Genomic DNA, 18,631 nt, shown 5'->3' with positions numbered 1-18,631 from the left:
GCACTGGTCTCCTCTCTCTGCCTAACAATGGAGAGTCACTTTCCTTTAACTTCTTCAGTTCTGCCAGACTTGGGAATGACAGAATTACTCTACTGTCTTCGAATGCTCCCAGTAATCTCATACACGCGGAAGATCGTGCTGTACTTACGACGGCTTTCTGACAAGCAGGAGCCGGAGCATGGACTTCAGTCGGGTGGTGCAGGGCAGAGCCCCTTCACCCACCTCAGGACTCCCTCTGCTCAGGAGGAGAATGGAGTCACCCAAAGGATCTTCTGTGTCAGCATAGCCCTAACAGATTTCAGAAAAAGAGAAATTACTCTTTGTTTTATACATACTGCTGAACTTTTTAACTTGAAAACAAGAATTGTATTAGCCACTTGAGCAACTCCTAAATTTCTTTCAATTCAGGTGAATAGTCACTTGTCAAAGTAACCTGTGTGAGGTAAGAAGACTGAATAAAGTTGTATTTAAGAAATACTGGACAACTTCAGGAAAATATGCCAACTCTCTTGACGCTTGCTGATTTTCCTATTTTCCAAGATTCTGGTAGCGGCACCTCCCCTAGATGGGTGCCTCCCAGATCTTCAGACCTGTGCCCACATGACAGAGATGGAGGCGGGGGAGTGCCCTGATTACCCCTCCCTCCTCCTCAGCGTCCAGAATTACTGCGAGAAAAGTCTGTTTCCCAGAACCTGTTAATCAAAGCGGCACTCTGATCACATACATACATGGATGCATTCCAAGGCAAGTTTAGTTACATAACATCTGCTTTAAAAGCACTGTTCGCTTTGCCTAAAAGCCTTTATATAAAGCTGAGTTCTATTTTTCACAGTGACTGCCAAATGCCTGCACCCCACTTCTTAACCTCCCACCCAGATCCATAAAGTACACATAGACAAATTAGCTCTCCTGGTTTAACCTTCTGCCAGAAACAAGACAGCCACCCACTCCCTGGCTCCTTCTCCACAAAGCCTTCACGGCTTCTCCTTATTTCTCTCATATGACAGCTCTGCTGTCTGCACGCGTTTCAATCAATCACACTCACCCGAGATAAATGGTATGGGAAACGGGGACTTGCCCAGAGTACCTGCAGCACTGGAATGACAGGACAGAGAGACTCAATAAACTTGTTCCAGGTCACCGCTGTCATCATCAATCGTCCCTGCAGCAGATACAGCAGGATGGCCTTGGCAGCAGCATTCACCTATTCAACAACACGGATCACGTAATCTGACAAAGTGAGGCTCCTGCTAAAGTCACCTGTGTACCTATAACATTCTGCCGGACCTGGAAAGTGCTCTAATTAACATCTCTTCCTTCAAATGCTTATATTCCATAGCTTCATCTTACATTCTGTTCTCACTCTTCCTCCCTAATGATATCCTTTTTTCTAAACTTTAAGGTATATTTTTGCATTAAATAAAAATTTCCCTGATGAAATAACCTGCTGGCTATAATAATACTGTATAGGTCATATCTCACATGAAAAACATAAGAGTTTCATCTGAATTCTTTGAGAACAAGTATGCGCTCTATCTTGATTCTCGCGTTTTCCATAACATTTCTTTTTATGTAAATAACATCTCAACTAAACCCATAAATCAAAAGCAAGTTTCTTTCCAACTTCTCATCATACTATCTAGGTATATTAGAATAGGATTTTGATTTAACTGGTTATCTAATAATTACACTTGTCTTTTGCATTTACTCTTATGCCATACCTCATTTTTGGGCTCTTGCATGCCAAATGCAGAGATTTCATACAAAACTTTTGGATGAAGTAGAAAATGAATTCCATTACAAAGTGAAGACACAGGTTTAGTGACATTATGGACACCTAAGCATTCCTGTAAAATAGTTTTTAAAAATTAGTGACACTGATTTTTCCAAAGGATTCCTCTTTCTTATGTTTACAATTTAATTCTAATTTAACTTTTCACTTTACTGAAACTTTTCTTTTACCTGATAGAGGATGAAAAAAACTTCTCTTGCCTTTTGAGTCTACATGAGGTATGTGTTATGTTAGTTTCTGCCAACAGTTTTGATAAATTAAATAACCAAACTTCTGAGACAATCATAATCTCTTGAAGTTGTTCATAATGACAAACATTTTTAAAAATGTTTAATAATAATAAACTTATCCTAGAGTATTCACATTTTGGTTACTGAGGTTTGAGAAAGAAAAACACAATTCAAATGAAAACAGACTTGAAGTTTTGCAGGAAGGGAAGGACAACATATCTGCAGGATATTCATCATCAATACAGCTATGCGCCTGAATAAAGCACTGACTCCGTGCCACCTCTCAAACTTATCACAAATTCTTTTCTCAATTTGAGATAGAGGACAGCATTTTCTTAGAGACTGCTTACGAAGGGGGCAAAAGTTACCTGAAATATTAACAGAATTTAAATACAATATAAAAGGTAAAAATAAAATCAACAATGACTCTCAGAATTTTCTTCACCCTGCAAGACATTACTTCTTAACCACAAACAATAAATCAGAGGTTACACACACACATACACTACACAGTATTTATGTATTTTTTCTCTTTAGATTTTAATTTCATGCTAGACAATAACTTTATATTCCAAGCTTTTGNNNNAGTGTAGCCTTGGCCTATGGTTTAATAAAAGCTCTGTCACTTGGGGCGCCTGGGTGGCTCAGTCGGTTGAGCATCACTCCTGGTTTCAGCTCAGGTCATGATCTTAGAGTCGTGAGACTGAGGCCGGCATCAGGCTCCCTGCTCAGTGGAGAGTCTGCTTGAGATTCTCTCCTTTCCCCTCTGCCTCTCCCCTCACTTGCATGCACACTCTCTCCTCCTCTCTCTCTCTCTTTCAAATACATAAATAAATAAAATCTTTTTTTTTAAGTTACTTCCTCAAAATTCTTTAACTTGGGGCACTCAGTCAGTTAAGCGACTGATTCTTAATTTCGGCTGAGGTCATGATCTCAGGGTGGTGAGACTGAGCCCTGCAGTGGACTCTGCGATGGCTGCGGAGTCTACTTGAGAGTCTCCCTCTCTCTCTCTCCCTCTGCCCCTCCCCCGGCTCACATGCACACTTTCTCTCTCTCTCAAGTAGATAGATAAATAGGTAGGTAGGTAGATAGATAGATAGATAGATAGAACATTTAAAAAAAGAAAAACAACCCTGAACTCTCTGACCTTCAGTTTACTAATCCATATAATGGTAATAATACCTAATCCTTAATGAAACACCTTTCTTTTCTCATCACTAAATACATCAACCTACCTATATCGGTCTTTTCACAACACAAAAAACACTATGAATGCTGTCAAAGACTAGTCCTACCTGCTAAACTGCATCCTATCTCCTCCCAGGACCCCATGATCATGACCTGAGCTAAAGGCAGATGCTTAACCAACTGAGCCACCCAGACATCCCATCAGTACATTTTCAAGAAACATACATACATTTTTCAGTACTCTCCTATGTACAATGTTCTTTTAAATACTGAAACAGTTAACATATTATGTACTAGTCTATGCTAAAATACTTTATAACTTAAAAAGATAGAAAAATATTTTCTTCAGAAGAAAAGTATTACTAAGAAAACAGACCTGACGCTATAAAATTTAAGGCTAATAATCTAAAATTTTTCCCAAGCATAGAAATGACTTTTGTTCTTTGTTTTTTTAAGATTTTGTTTATTTATTTGAGAGAAAAGAGCATGAGCAGCATGGGACCAGGGTGGGGGGGCGGAGCCAGAAATGGGGCTCGACCCCAAGACCCTGAGACCATGACCTGAGCCAAAGGCAGACGCTTAACCAACTGAACCACCCCGGCACCCCAGAAATGACTTTTGAATACATGGTAGAAATCAACATTTTCTTACAATGCTTCCTTCACTAAGTAACACAACACAAATGTAATTCTTAACAAATCTTCTAATAAAGCAATTCAATTGCTAGACTTGCTATTTAGGGAACTAATGGCAAAAATTTCTTAAAGTTGACTAATTGTCATTTATTTTTATGGTAATAATTCTTATATCTTGTGCAAAATGTCAACTTTAGAGTTTTAATAAAAGAATCCAGAGGCACTGGTTGTCTCAGTTGACAGAGCTAGCAACCATGATCTCAGGATCATAAGTTCAAGCCCCATGCTGGGCATGGAGCCTACTTAGAAAATAAAATACTACATAAAAAAATAAATAAAATAAGAGAATCCACTATTAGCTCTACCCAACAACAAAAAACAAAAAACAAAAAACCCACCTTAATAATTTCCAGACAGCAATTGTAAGTTTCAACTTTCACTTGCAGTACTGGGTGAGATAACATACGTAGAAACACCTTCTGACTTTCTCCTTGAAGTAATGGACTGGCCTGTGCAGATTTCCAACTGATAAAAAGATAAAACATCAAAGACATCAAAGGTAAGTGAGTTACTAAAGAGACCGAAAAGCATAGTGTACGGGGTTTCTCCCTACTCCAACTCCTCCAACTGGGATCTTATTTAACTAACCCAGTATTAATATTTACCCAAGCACTTACTTGTCTCAATGGAAAAAAAATATTCTCTTAAAAAGTACAAAAAAGTCTTTAAAAATCCATATCTGGAATGTAAACTGGTACAGCCATTATGGAAAACAATATAGTGTTTCCTCAAAGTTAAAAATAGAACTACCATATGATCCAGCAATCCCACTACTGGTTATAAATCCAAAGGAAATGAAATCAACATCTCAAAGAAATATCTGTACTCCCATGGTCATCCCAGTATTATTCACTCTAGCCAATACAGCTGACCTTTGTGACAACATGGGTTAGGGGCACTGACCTCCATGCAGTTAAAAATCCATGTATAACTTTTGACTCCCCAAAAACTTAACTCGTAATAGCCTACTGTTGACCAGAAGCCCTCCCAGTAACATAAGCAGACGATTAACACATACTTTATATGTTATATGTGTTATATATACATTGTATTCTTACAATAAAGCTGGAGAGAAAAAAAAGTTTAAAAAATGGTAAGAGAAAATACATTTACAGTACTATACATATTTATTGAAAAAAAGCCTCATATAAATGGACCCTCACAGCTCAAATCTGCGTTGTTCAAGAGTAATATGGAAACAACCAAGTGTCCATTGATGGATGAAAAAATAAAGAAAATGTAGTATAAATATATGATGGGATATTATTCAGCCTTAAAAAGAAAGAAATCCTATCATGTGTAACAACACAGATGAAGCACGAGGACAATATGCTAAGAAACATAAGCCTGGTACAGAAAGACAAATACACTGCATAATCTCATTTATACATGTGTAATCTAAAAAAGTCAAACTCATAGAAACAGAGAGCAGAATGGTGATGGCCAGGGGCTGAGGAACACAGGAAATGTGGAGATGTTGGTCAAAGAGTACAAGGTTTCAGTTTTTCAGGATGCACAAATTCTAGCGATCTAATGTTCTCTATAATGACCGCAGTTAATAATACCGTATTATATTCTTGATACTTGTTAAGAGAACAGATCTTAAATGTTCTTTCCACACATAAACACACACACACGCGCGCGCACGCACGCACAGAAACATTAACTATGTGAGGTAATAAATTAATTAATTTTAAAAACCCATACTTAATCAACATGTATCATCATGGAATTTACTCTTTCCAAAAGCAATGAAGATACTAAATTCTAAATAAGAATCTGCTTCAGTGTCTTCAAAATATTTTTTTAAGATTTTATTTATTTATTTGAGAGAGAGAGAGAGTGAGACACAGAGAGAGAGAACATGCGCAGGGGGAGAGGGAGAAAGCAAACTCCCCTGTTGAGGAGGAAGCCCGATGTGGGGCTCAATTCCAGGACTCTGGGATCATGACCTGAGCCGAAGGCAGTCAAACACTTAACCGACTGAGCCACCCAGGCACCCCCAATGTCTTCAAAATAAATTAACCAATGCATGATGCATTCTAAAAATCCATAAAGGAAAAAGGTAGGAAGCAATGAAACATTTAAAAAGCCCTTAATTTAAGTATTAATTAAAACTTTAATGATAAATAAACAAATATGCTTGAATACTTAGTTTGGATGGACACCAAAACAAACGTATAAAAATCTAGGGATAACTCACTTTGATTACAGGCATGGCATTTTTAAAGTTTACCCTTGAATAAAATAGCTGACTGCCCTAATGCAGCTATATATATATAGTTTAGAGGTGAGACATATATAAAAACAGTTTTGACTAAAAAAGAGTAACAAGATTTAAGACCAGTTCTGTTTTCATTGCTTCTAAGTGCACACATACACAATACATCCTATAATACTATAATCATATCAAGAAAGAGAATATTACATCTTTGAACACATGCAGATGATTTCCTTTATTAGGGGGAAATGCTGATGAAAGGAAAAGCTTCGCAAGGCTTGGTCTGCCAGCTCCACTAATTCTAAGAGATTCTTCTCTCCCTAAAAAAAGAGCAGAATGAAACAGTAAATGTCAAATTCATGTACAATAGAATTCTCAACAGCTAACTAAGCAACTTCAAGAAATTAGATCATTCATTAAGAAAGAAAACAGATGAACATATGGGAAAGGGTGGGGGAAGGAGACAGGGAAATAAACCATAAGAGCCTCTTAACAGTAGAGGACTGAGGGCTGATGGATGGAGGTGGCTACGGGATGGGACAGATGGGTGAAGGGTATTAAGAAGGGCACTTCTGTGATGAGCGCTGGCTGTTGTATGTAAGTGATGAATCACTGAATTCTACTCCAGAAACCAATATTGCATTGTATGTCAACTAAGTAAAATTTAAATTAAAAAAAAAAAAGAAATTAGATCATTCAGAGACCTTGAGACCATTCATATTTGCTTAAGTCCACTTTCCCAACAAGCAAACTAAAAATGTCAGCATAGGAGGAAAAATGTGGGAAAAATTCCTCACTAAATGCCCAAGAAATTTTCTATTTTTCACCTCTAAGTAGGCTTAAGGTTACAATCGAGTGGCTATTTGTTTGTAGCCCTATCTCCCTACTAACTGTAGACTCAAGGCAGGACTCATATACTTTTATGATTCACTTCCCCTTCTACATCCTGACTGCTTCTACACACATACAGGACAACCAATACATGCATAATTAACTGATCATGCAGAATACGACAGAAATAATTCAATTTAAAGACAATTTGCACTTCTATCACGGAGGAAACCAGAAACCAGTGGCACTGAGACATGGCTAAAGAAAAGGAAAAAAATAACGGGTAAATAAAGGAAAATTAGAGGTTGAGATAGTTTCACTGTAGGGAACAAAAGGAGTAAGAATTTAGGTCCTAATTTTTTAAGATCTTCAGGACTCATTTTGGTACTTTCAAATAGTAAACAACTATTGTAGTCAGTGTCTATTTTAAGACTCACTAACCCCTTCATTGATAACATACTAAACATCCTAATTAATAGTTTCTCTAAAAGGGATAAATAACAATACATAATTATTGCTCTAACTGCACCTAAAGTCATCCTACCTTACAAACAACCTAGTTAAATGGTTTTATTTAATAAAAAATCAGGCTCTTCGCGTAAGTATGTATTAAGGGTCTATAAAATATTAAAGGAAACATGTCTACAGATAAGCACTAAAATGGCCCTTATAGTTGTGTTTATGTCAATTGTCACAGTGTTCATACACAGTAAGTCACTTCAAAAAGGAACTCACTATTAAATGTTAAGACACTGATAATAATTATTGCCTTTTTAAAAATCACTGGTTTCAGGAATACACACCATTCATGTCTCTAAAGTCTTCATTTACTTGCTTCCTTAGCGCAATCGGCAGCGCGTCAGCCTCAGAACGTCTTCATTTACCTTTATACAAACCATACCCTTACTTTAATCTGATAAATGACCATTCCGTAATAATGTACCCCACCTCCAACACTTGAGTTATTATATGCCCATTGAGTTAAAAGTATAGGTTACATTTTCTAAATATTGTAGTGAAGGAATATTTAAAAGATATTAACAAAACTGTTTACCTCCTTCCCAACATCAGACAGGAAGTTACAGGTACATTCAATTGAATAAGCAGCCTCTGCAGTTCGTTTATAAATACTGTAGTTTTCAGAATTCAGCTGCTCCAAATATGCCACAACAGCTTCGTGAATGTTTGGATATTCCAAAGAAATAGGCATGTCCAAAGAAACTAGAAATAATGCTGCTGACATAGGCTCTGGTAAAAGGTGGCTTGCCTTAACGAATTAAAAAAAAAAAAAAAGTTAAAAACTTTTTAAGAAAAACATGGTAGACTACGAACTAAGTGTAGCTAGCTCAACTTTCTATTTTTATCATTCCCCATCACAAAGTTTATGCTTTTCCAAAGAAAATTCTATTCCCTCACACACTACTCACTTCTGTGTCTTGCTCAATGTAATTTTTCTCTGCCCAGAATAACTCAACACTTTCCCAAAGCCTGGGACACAGGATTCTTACTTCTTCCCCAAACCAACAACCAGAACTGGACCCTCCACCTTGTTTATAACTCTGACGCTGAACTGAAGGCAGGAGGCTTTCTGATCTGAGTATTTCGTCCTGTGCACATAAATCTCCAGAATAATGCAATAAACTCCTGAAGACGAGCACTTCCCTACCAAAGCTGAACACATAACCCAGGGCTTATTAACTACATATTGAGCTGAATGACACTAAATCAAACATAACTACAGACTGACTTGAACAGAAACTGATTTTTTGTTTAGTTTGTATTTTAGAGGGAAAAAGGGAAATTGTATAATAAATAGTTCTAGAACATACAGAGAAGACTGACCCTTAATTAGTATAAAATGAAATATTACACATTTTTTAACCTCAAATCAACTGATTTAAAATTGAAAGAACTGTTTGGGTTCTGTTTTTTTAATGATTATAGTTTAGTGATAGGATTCTATGAATCAATTAAGGAAATGAAAAGGATAAAAAATTCAATGTTTGGAGAAAATCATTTCGCAGAGCTCACTACTTTGGCTGAAATTATGTCTTTATTAAAGTAGGTTTGGTCACCATTTATTTCATGGATAACCTATTTTAAGGATAATTAGTAACCACCTGAAAATCTAAGATTAAGGACTGAATCAGCTAAATAATGCTTCTGAATGAAATAAAGTTGCCAAATAAATATCAGAAACCAAAGGAATCAAATTTTTAAGTTCTTAAGCATGAAAAAAAAACAAACAGCTACTAGGATAGCAGCTATTAGAAAGTCAAGAGAAATTTCATGATTCTATGAAGATCTCTCTTAGTGGGAAAAAAGAGAGGTGAACTGAATTACCTGATCACCTATTATTTGCTCACTCAGCAAATACTTATTGGGCCCCTACTGTACGCCAGATCCTGGCGGCACAACAGGAAACAAACAGAGCCTCTGCCCTCACAAAGTGAACATTCCAGTGAAGAAGGCAGAGTAAATCAATATACTTCATAAGACATCAGGTATGACCAGCAGTGCTAAGAAGAAAACAAACAAACAAACATGGGACGGGAAAGATGGAGAGGAAGAGACACAAAGTGGACTAGAACAAGGGAAGTGCTACTTCTCTAGAGGGGAAGGCCTCTCTGATAAGGCGACATTTGAGTAAAGACTTGGAGGAATGAGGAGCCCCGTGGATTATCTGGAGGAAAAGCATTTGTAGAAGAGGGAACTGCAAGTACAAAGACCCAGAGATAGGCTAGATCTGGCAGCATGGAGGCCAGTGCAGCTAACACTGAGGGATGGGCTCAGGGGGAAAGTGGCCACATCAGGTAAGGCTTGGGGTCATCTTAACACTTGTCTTTGGAGGAAGCACTGGAAAATTTCAAGCAAGTATCAAGAGCAGTCTGTAGGAAAAAGATGAAACAGTGCAAAGGTGGAAGATGGGACATCAATGAGGAAGTTACTGCAACAATCTAGGCATGAAAGGTGCTTAAATCCTGGTAACAGCAGTGGGAATGGCAAGAACTTTTCAGATTCCAGATAGATGTCAAGGAAGAAATGACAAATTCTGCAGAGGGACTAGATCTAGGTGTGTGTGTGAAAGGAATCAAGGATGATGCTAAGCGTTCTGCCTGATCAACAACCAACTAGAAGAGTGAAGGTGCTATCTACCTGGAGAGGGAAGACTGTAGAAAGAACAAAAACAGAAGTGAAGAACTGGGGTTGAGACAGGTTTGCTGGAAACATCAACTGTCACCCAAGTGAAAATGTCAAAAAGGATGGTGAATAAATGTGAGTTTGTAGTTAAGATGACACATGTGTTCTGGAACTATAAATCCAGCAGATGTCAGCAAATTGACGGTATTTGAGACTGCAACTGAGATCATATCTCATGAGGACCTCGGTCAGTCCTGGGGTTCCACTCCTTTCAAAGGTTAGGAAGAGAAAGAATTAGCCAAGGAGATTTTGTGAGTTGGGCCCTATGCTAAGATATCAAATCTTCATGGATCTAATGCTAAAGGCACTGTGTTCTAATTTTAAAAGAGCTTTCTCTGACTCTAGTCAGAAAAGTAAGAATAGCTGATGTGAGAATTAAGCACTGAGCAGATGTCTAGCATATCTTAATTAATAAATATTAATATCCTTTCTTTCTTCTTTTCACCCCCAAACACTAAGGAATTCTGACATCTTCACTCTTTGTCCCTACATTTGAAATTTCATCATCTCAGCAACTCAAAGCACCATGCTACAGTCTCAAGTTTAATGCTGGCATGGCCCAATGGACTGATCACAGTCGACAGACTGAAGACAGCTGTCCTACATATATAAGCATTAGTCACATGTCAGTCAGAACTAAAAGTGAAGACAATTCAGTGCAAATCCATCACCACTATTAGATAAAAGCAGTCAACATCATCATTTCATGTGCTGAGGGGGAAAGGGGCATGATGCTGCTCTCTCCACCTTCCCACTCGGAGCGGGTACATCATTATCTAACGGGCTTGTTAGAGCGCAGACTTTCAAGTCCTACTCCAGAACTAAAGGATGGGAATATGCAAGATCCTAGGTGATCCATCTGCACATTACACTTTGAGAAGTGCTGCTCTGAATCTATCACCTTTAGCAAATTATTAGATTATATATGTATATCTCACTGAAAAAGCCAAAGCCTTGTGGTATAAATTCTTCCTTACGCTTAGTCAGCTAGCTAAGAAACAGTCACAGAGGCTTCTAGGATGCTCTGGATCCTGCCAACAGCACAGAGCCAGTACTTTTAGGTCTTACTTTTTACCAATTTGATTTACCCAACCAAATTATTTTTCATAAGATTACTAACGCATCGTTTTAACCTGTACATAGGTATTGTCCAAAATCTTTTCAAACCAGTAATTATCAACTTCCAAAAGGCCTTCAAGGCCATTTTGCCAAAACTTTCAAATCCAGGAAATCTCTATACACATTCATGTTATCATTTTCCAACTTCCAAATTACATATTTGAGAAGTGGCAACTCAAATATTTAAAAACCACTTTCCAGGTTGGAAGTTTCAGAATCAAACTGCACTTCAACTTTTGGTGGGCCAGCAACAGGCAGAGGGCAGCATAATCTTGTACTTATATGAACTGAAAGAAGACATTTAACAGCAATGGCAGAGGATCTTTGTTTAGATCTCATTTTAAAGTTTTTAATCAATCAAAGCAATTACAACCATCTATAAACCGATACCGTAATTACCATCTCCTCCATGGCCTTATTTACTACTCTAATGAAGTGCCAAGTTATGTATTTAAGAGAGCTACCAAAATTCAGATACTTATTTGCCTTCAAAAACAAAAACAAATAAATAAAAAATAACAAACTTCAAAAAGTAAAAAAGGCATGGAGACTTTTTATTATTCTAACACTGAACTCAAAATAAAACAAATTATTGATTTCTACTTTAATTGATTCCTGCCCAAAAAGCACATAAATGAAAAGAATCTATAATCAAAAAGCAATAAATAAAACTATATGATATAACTGATAAGTTTTCCATCAATATTTCAACCTATAGATTGATCTACAGGTAATAATAATAAGCTAATGTAGCACTAATTTTTCAGTTATATAATATTATGTAAAGTGAGACTTCCACATTTTAAATGCAATTACAATCTTATATGACTGGAATTCTTCAATTTATAACACTTCTAACATTGGAAAATTTCCTCACAACAGAAATTTTCTTCAGATTAGTCACTTCTTCACAGTAACTAAGGAATGAAAGTTTAAAATTAAAATTAACAAAAGTGAGGCCCTTTTCCTTAAAGCAAAATACTAAATTTAAAATTTAATGTTTTGGCACGGTCGGTTAAGCATCTGATTCTTGGTTTTGGCTCAGGTCGTGATCTCGGGGTGGTGAGATCGAGCCCTACATCAGGCTCTCCTTCTGCCCCTCCTGCTTGTGCGTGCTCTCTCTCTCTCTCTTTCAGATAAATAAATAAATCTTTAATAAAAAATTAATGTTTTATTCTTGCTTTCCCAGGTGACCTGATAATATATTGCATATATAAGTGTTATGAAAAAATGGAGTTTAGACTATATGCTCTACAGAATTCTCCAAAACAAAAGGGCAAATGTCTATAACAAAGGACAACAAAAGGCACAGGAAATAGTTCTTTAGTTGCAATAACTTCTTCTGTACTTTTATTAAAACATACCACACCTTTCTTTTTGCAATAAGTACACTACAAAACACATGTGCATGAATCACTGTAGATATTTTACCACTACCATTCAAATTCAGAAATGATTTAAAGAAATACGTACACCTACAAAAATCATCTTTAACATACAGTTAAAAAATGGAATCGTATCTTGCAATAAAAACTTAACAAACAACTGCTATAGCAACAACAGCGATGAACCTCAAAAAAGATCTTGAGCAAGTACATACCTTATAATTCCATTTATGTAATGTTGAAAAACAGAAGTCAGAAAGGAGGAGTTTAGCTTGGAGGACGGAAGGAGAGGTAATGGATGGGAAGGGACATTTGAAATGCTGATAATATTCCATTTCATATTCTGGGGTGGTATCACTTCTTAAACACAGATATATTCACTTTGTAAAAATGCACTGAACTATGTACTTTTCTCAACATGTTACACTACAATTTTAAGTTACCTAAAGAAAAATTTTTTTTAGAATTACTGTTTTTTTCTATCAAGTGATTTGTCAAAACTGTTCAGAAATGTTAGTCTTTCTCAATGACTACATTTCCAATACAATCTTTGAACAGCATGAAATGATCAGAAGAAATACACGATAGAGCACTTACTTGTAATATTCCGTGAACTACAAGCAACATTACCTGCCTTACCTTTTCAACAGGGAGAAGCATCTGCAGCACTCGGACTGCAAACAGAGAAACACTGACAAAGGCCATTCGGTGGTGTACCAGCACGACCTCTGGTTGGTCCAAGCTCACTCTGCTTTTATGGTAGCACATGGTATCTCCCAGGGAACCCAACACCATGAGCAATTTCTCCTTCTGCAGACATTTAAACACGAACAGGAAAAAAACTAACTTTAGGGAACCAGTATGGAAAATTCCACGGAGAACAATTTAAAATATTATGACTAAAGAACAAAAACCAAAACAAAAATTTATTCTTCCCTATAAGAATAACCTATACCGGGACGCCTGGGTGGCTCAGTCGGTTAAGCGTCTGCCTTCAGCTCAGGTCACGAACCCAGGGTCCTGGGATCCAGCATCGCATCAGGCTCCTTGCTCAGCAGGGAGCCTGTTTTCCCTCTGCCTACCACTCCCCCTGCTTGTGCTCTCTCTCTTTCTCTCTCTCTCTGACAAATAAATAAATGTAATCTTTAAAAAAAAAATAACCCATACCTGCTGAAATAATTTAAAGCAGTACAAGTGAAAAATAAGCACACCTAACGATTTTTCAAACAGTATTTCTAACTAATAATGAATAAAAATAAACAAAATACAAAAGCTTAATGAAATATAAATTCCTCCTAGTTTCTAGTGCTTAATTATTCTAACTTCAAAAATCAGCATGCAAATCTCTCGTCAAGTATTTATTAGGCTTACTATATGCTTAACACAGTGGCAGGTATAATGGGGGAAAATGCATTAGTACAAGAGACATCCCTGCCCTCAAACTGATCCTAAAATTACTAAGGAAATGAAACAGGGAAAGTCAGATCATTAAAAAACAATTAAATATAAAATTGTATGAACTCCCCACGTAATAAGGTTTGTTTCAAGGCAAGTGTTCTGCCATCATAAATTTATAGATAACTTAGTACTTAACTAGAAGTTATATCCTTTACATTGAAAGGCATACATAAAATACAAAGAGAAAGCTACAACCTAGTCGGCTAACTTGCAAATCATAACAATACAGACCAAAATACATCTTACATAAGCCGACATGCCCCCGTCAACGAGCCGGTAAAAGGACAGCATCAGTAAGATAGTAGAAAAACGAGCACTGGAGATCTTACCTTTCTACTGAGAATATACGAAAATAAAAATAGGAAATAACCTGAAACTAAGGATAAAAATGTATGCCAGAATTTTTTTTTATTCTAGGATAAATATATTGGAAGCAAAGCTAAAAGGTATGATGCCTAAAAAAAATTATATCAAGGATCAAAGCCACAATGAGATATGGCTTCACATTCATTAGGATGGCTATTATCAAAAATAATGGAAAACAACAAGTGTTGGCAAAGATGCAGCAAAACTGGAACCTTTGTGCGTTGCTGGTGAATATATAAAATGGTCAAGTCACTATGGAAACAGTATGGCAGTTCCTCAGAAAATTAAACATAAAAATACCATACGATCCAGCAAATTCAGTTTTGGATAATATACCTATGAGAATCGAAAGCAGAGACTCAAACACATACTTGTAAATCACTGTTCACAGAAACAGTATTCACAGTAGCTAAAAGGTGGAAATGTGTCTATCAAGAGATGAACAGATCAACAAAATGTGGCATGCTGTATGTACATACAATGAAATATTATTCAGCCTTAAAAAGGAATGAAATTCTGACATATGACATAACATGGATGAACCTTGAAAACATTATGCTAAGTAAAATAAGCCAGATACAGAAAGATGGATATTGTATGATTCACTGAACTTACATGAGGTACCTACAACAGTCAATTTCATCAAGAAAAACGTGGGATAGTAGCTGCCAGGGGCTGGGGCAAAGGGGAAAGGAGAGTTACTGTTTAGGGTACAGAGTTTCAGTTTGAGACGATAGAAAAGTTTTGGAGATAAACAGTGTGATTGTACAATGTGAATGTACTTAATGACACTGAATTATATACTCAAAAAGGGTTAAAATAGTAAATTTTATGTTATATATATTTTACCACACACACAAATTACATAGATGAGAAAAGCTCTTGTTATTTACATGGATCATTTGATAGTGTTGAGTTTTAAAACAAACACAAAATTAAAACTATGATACTTTCTAAATCATTAGAGAAGTAAAAAAGAAGACAAAATATTCAATACAGTAAAAAATTTTTAAAAAGGAAACAAAAGAAATAGCAAAAATTTTTGAGAGAAGACCAAGCATAACTGTGCTACAAAAAGTTTAAATTTTCCTATAAGTCAAATATGATTTCATATTAAAGTAAAAAACAAAATAATTGACACATATGAAAAGATACCTTTATCTTTGTGCATAAAAGGTTAAAATTAAATGTGTAGTGAAATATGAATAAAAAAATCTATGAAATAGGAATAATGAATAATTCAGGGCAAAAATAATTTGATAAAGGGGGTCATTTTCTCTTGATGAAATGCATAATTAAGAGTAAAGACCCAATATGAATTGAGTCTATGTAGTCTGACTGACATACAATATCAAGCAAAACCTGTTATTGAAACAAAGATGGTCATACAGGTTTTAACCCAGTCATTTTTAACTTAATTCATAAATAAGTAGATATAAACTTTGAACATTTCAAAGAATACAATTCTTGAAGTATCCAAGAAACCCTGACAAAAACTAACCATTTCCTTAACCAAAAAGAAAACTTCAAAATACACTTAAAGGTATCTTCTCTAATCCAAAGAAAATAAAACTAAAAATTAATAAAATTTAAACCAGAAGCCATTATATTAATAACTACCAGTCTAAAGAAAACAAACTAGAAACACAGAGACGATCTTACTATTTTCACATGAAATTCTTCCACACAGCCCCTCTCCATTAAAATAAAACTTTTATACACCTACAAACAACATATCTGTTATTCAACATTAACTCTGACACAATTTAAATTAATGAACATTAATTTAAAATCTCAGTATTGGGGCGCCTGGGTGGCTCAGTCGTTAAGCGTCTGCCTTCAGCTCAGGGCATGATCCCAGGGTAGGGTCCTGGGATCGAGCCCCGCCATCAGGCTCCCTGCTTCGCTGGGAGCCAGCTTCTTCCTCTCCCACTTCCCCCGCTTGTGTTCCCTCTCTCGTTGGCTGTCTCTCTCTCTCTGTCAAATACATAAATAAAATCTTTAAAAAATAAATAAATATATAAATAAAATCTCAGTATTGTAGAGCTTCTTCTAAAAGTCTATTTGTGAAATTGTTTCAAATAACCTTAATAATTCCAATGATACGTTGAGTGCTTCTCAAAATAGTATAAAAAGAAAGTACTATGAAGAATCAGGCTTGTAATCTTCTAAGAAAAAAAAGTTTGCTTTGCTTTAATGTTTTAAGAGAAGAAAGGATTGAAAAACAACAGAAATTTGTCTACAGTTTTAATTCTTTGGGCTAGAAATGTTCAAAATGCTATGAAGTAGTTGATGGAGAGGGTGAGAAAGGCCAGTTTCCAGAGGATATTTATAGCTTTTACAAAAGAAGGTATAGCATTAAATCAGATTAGCAAAATATTCCAAATATTCTCAATAAAACAGAATTTACAGCACAAACACAATTTCTCTACTATCTGCACATTACAAAATAGGTAGTAAATACTGTGAAGCCTCTGAAATGAGCAACTGGATTGGGCTCTGCCCCCCACCATGCTTCCAGCATCAGACTCCGCACTTCCCTTCCGCCGCAGCCTGTGCAACCTCGCCAGGCATCTCCTGTGGAAGAGCAAGGCCATCCCGCCTTTAGAATGGAGGCCAAACTACTCAGCACCAGGGAGCACACCCTACGGCCCACCAGTGTCTCTCCCACATCTTCCACTTTGAGTTTTGTGCTGTATAGCTTGCATGCCCCCACCAGCCCTCCCCTTCACCACCAGTCAGCACTATGCATTCCTCCCTGTCCTTCTCTTAGCCTCTGCCAGATAAAAACCCTACCTTTACCGCTTAGCCAAATCATACTTATAATTTATGACTCAGCTCAGTCATGATTTAAAAAAAGTGCCCCCCACCCGGAGATTCTAAGATGGGAGTGTTGTCAAGGCATCCTTGGCAATAAAACATGATTGAAAACCTAGACTCTTAAGTGACCTTGAAAAAGAAACTGAGCCTCCATTTCCTCATCTATAGCATGTGTTATCTGCCTCATAGGGTCATGATGATTAAGTGACTTCATAAACATAGAGTGCTTAAACAGGGACTACAACAGAGTAAGTGCTATCCCTAAACTCTTTTTAAACTAATATTCCTCTATGCTTACCTCTGTTTTACTGGTGTCACAGCAGAAGTATCTATCTTCCACAAGAGTGAAAAGAACTGCCTCTTATTCATCTTGCACCCCCAGTGCCTGGCATATAATGGGCAATCAAGAAATGTTTGGTGAACTAAAATAACTGTCTCTGGCCTGGTGGCAGCAGCAGGGGAGGCCTATGCTAATTAGAGATTCCACTCACCCAATTATAAATTCACAGTCGGCTTCACTTTCCCTCACTGAGCCCTTACTGGGTACAAAGCCCTTCTCTCTAGATGCGTTCACAATGCTCTCAGGCCCACTTGAACTCCAACCAGCAATTCTTCAACATGCCTGAATAGCTAAGTTACCCACTCACAGCAGGTCAGATGGGAATGTGGAAGCAATGAGTCATAAAGGAGGAGAAAAGACTGTTTTTCATGACACTGCAGTGACAGTAGCGACAGAAAGAAGAAGGGCAAAACATGAACAGCAGACGGCCCCCAGGGGTCTGGGGTTATCAGGCATGAGGTAAAGATCCATGCTTCTTGAACCTAACTTACCATGTAAATGAAGATAAAACAGACTTGATTTCAAAGGGAAGCAAAGAAGGAATGACATACTTAAGGTCAACCTAACTTTTATAAGTGCTTAGCAAATTTTTGATCTTAACAAAACGTAAGTTCAACAAAAAAAATTTTTTTTCTTTTATTTACTTCAAGGGAAATAAAAACATTCAATGCAGGAGATGGGGGGGTGCTTTTGACAATGCTTACACAAACCAAGCTACGGAGCTCCAGACATGACTGTTATTAACATTATTGGGAAGTCTGGAGATTTGATTACGTATCCTTACGTATCTACTTTCTCAATTGGTAGAAACACATTATTTCGTTCCTTTAATGACTCAACAAAAATACTGCTTCTATCTTCCTTTTTAAACTTGATAAAAGTAGGGACATTAAGAAAGTCTATTATTTGCTTCTATTAATATATACCCAAAGGAATGAGATTTTTTTCTTAGGAGGCATTCATTCTTTCAAACAAGTAAAAGTAA

At 36.7% G+C, this 18,631-nt stretch overlaps 1 protein-coding gene across 1 annotated transcript in view; it reads right to left on the bottom strand.

Annotated features, from left to right (window-relative positions):
- Positions 1-18,631, bottom strand: part of RTTN (rotatin) — a 144,141-nt gene that overhangs the window by 102,794 nt on the left and 22,716 nt on the right. The window contains exons 11-17 of the mRNA XM_040632443.1: positions 13,302-13,472; positions 8,012-8,224; positions 6,334-6,446; positions 4,244-4,370; positions 1,722-1,847; positions 1,088-1,204; positions 149-288 (exon numbers count right to left, since the gene is read on the bottom strand). Coding sequence (XP_040488377.1) covers positions 149-288; positions 1,088-1,204; positions 1,722-1,847; positions 4,244-4,370; positions 6,334-6,446; positions 8,012-8,224; positions 13,302-13,472 — 1,007 coding nt within the window. The remainder of the gene's footprint in view (positions 1-148; positions 289-1,087; positions 1,205-1,721; positions 1,848-4,243; positions 4,371-6,333; positions 6,447-8,011; positions 8,225-13,301; positions 13,473-18,631) is intronic.

Source organism: Ursus maritimus, unplaced genomic scaffold, assembly GCF_017311325.1.
Source record: "Ursus maritimus isolate PB19 unplaced genomic scaffold, ASM1731132v1 scaffold_18, whole genome shotgun sequence".
Taxonomy (NCBI): domain Eukaryota; kingdom Metazoa; phylum Chordata; class Mammalia; order Carnivora; family Ursidae; genus Ursus; species Ursus maritimus.
Note: the sequence above shows the minus strand (reverse complement) of the source record. Positions and strands in the feature narration are given on the sequence as shown.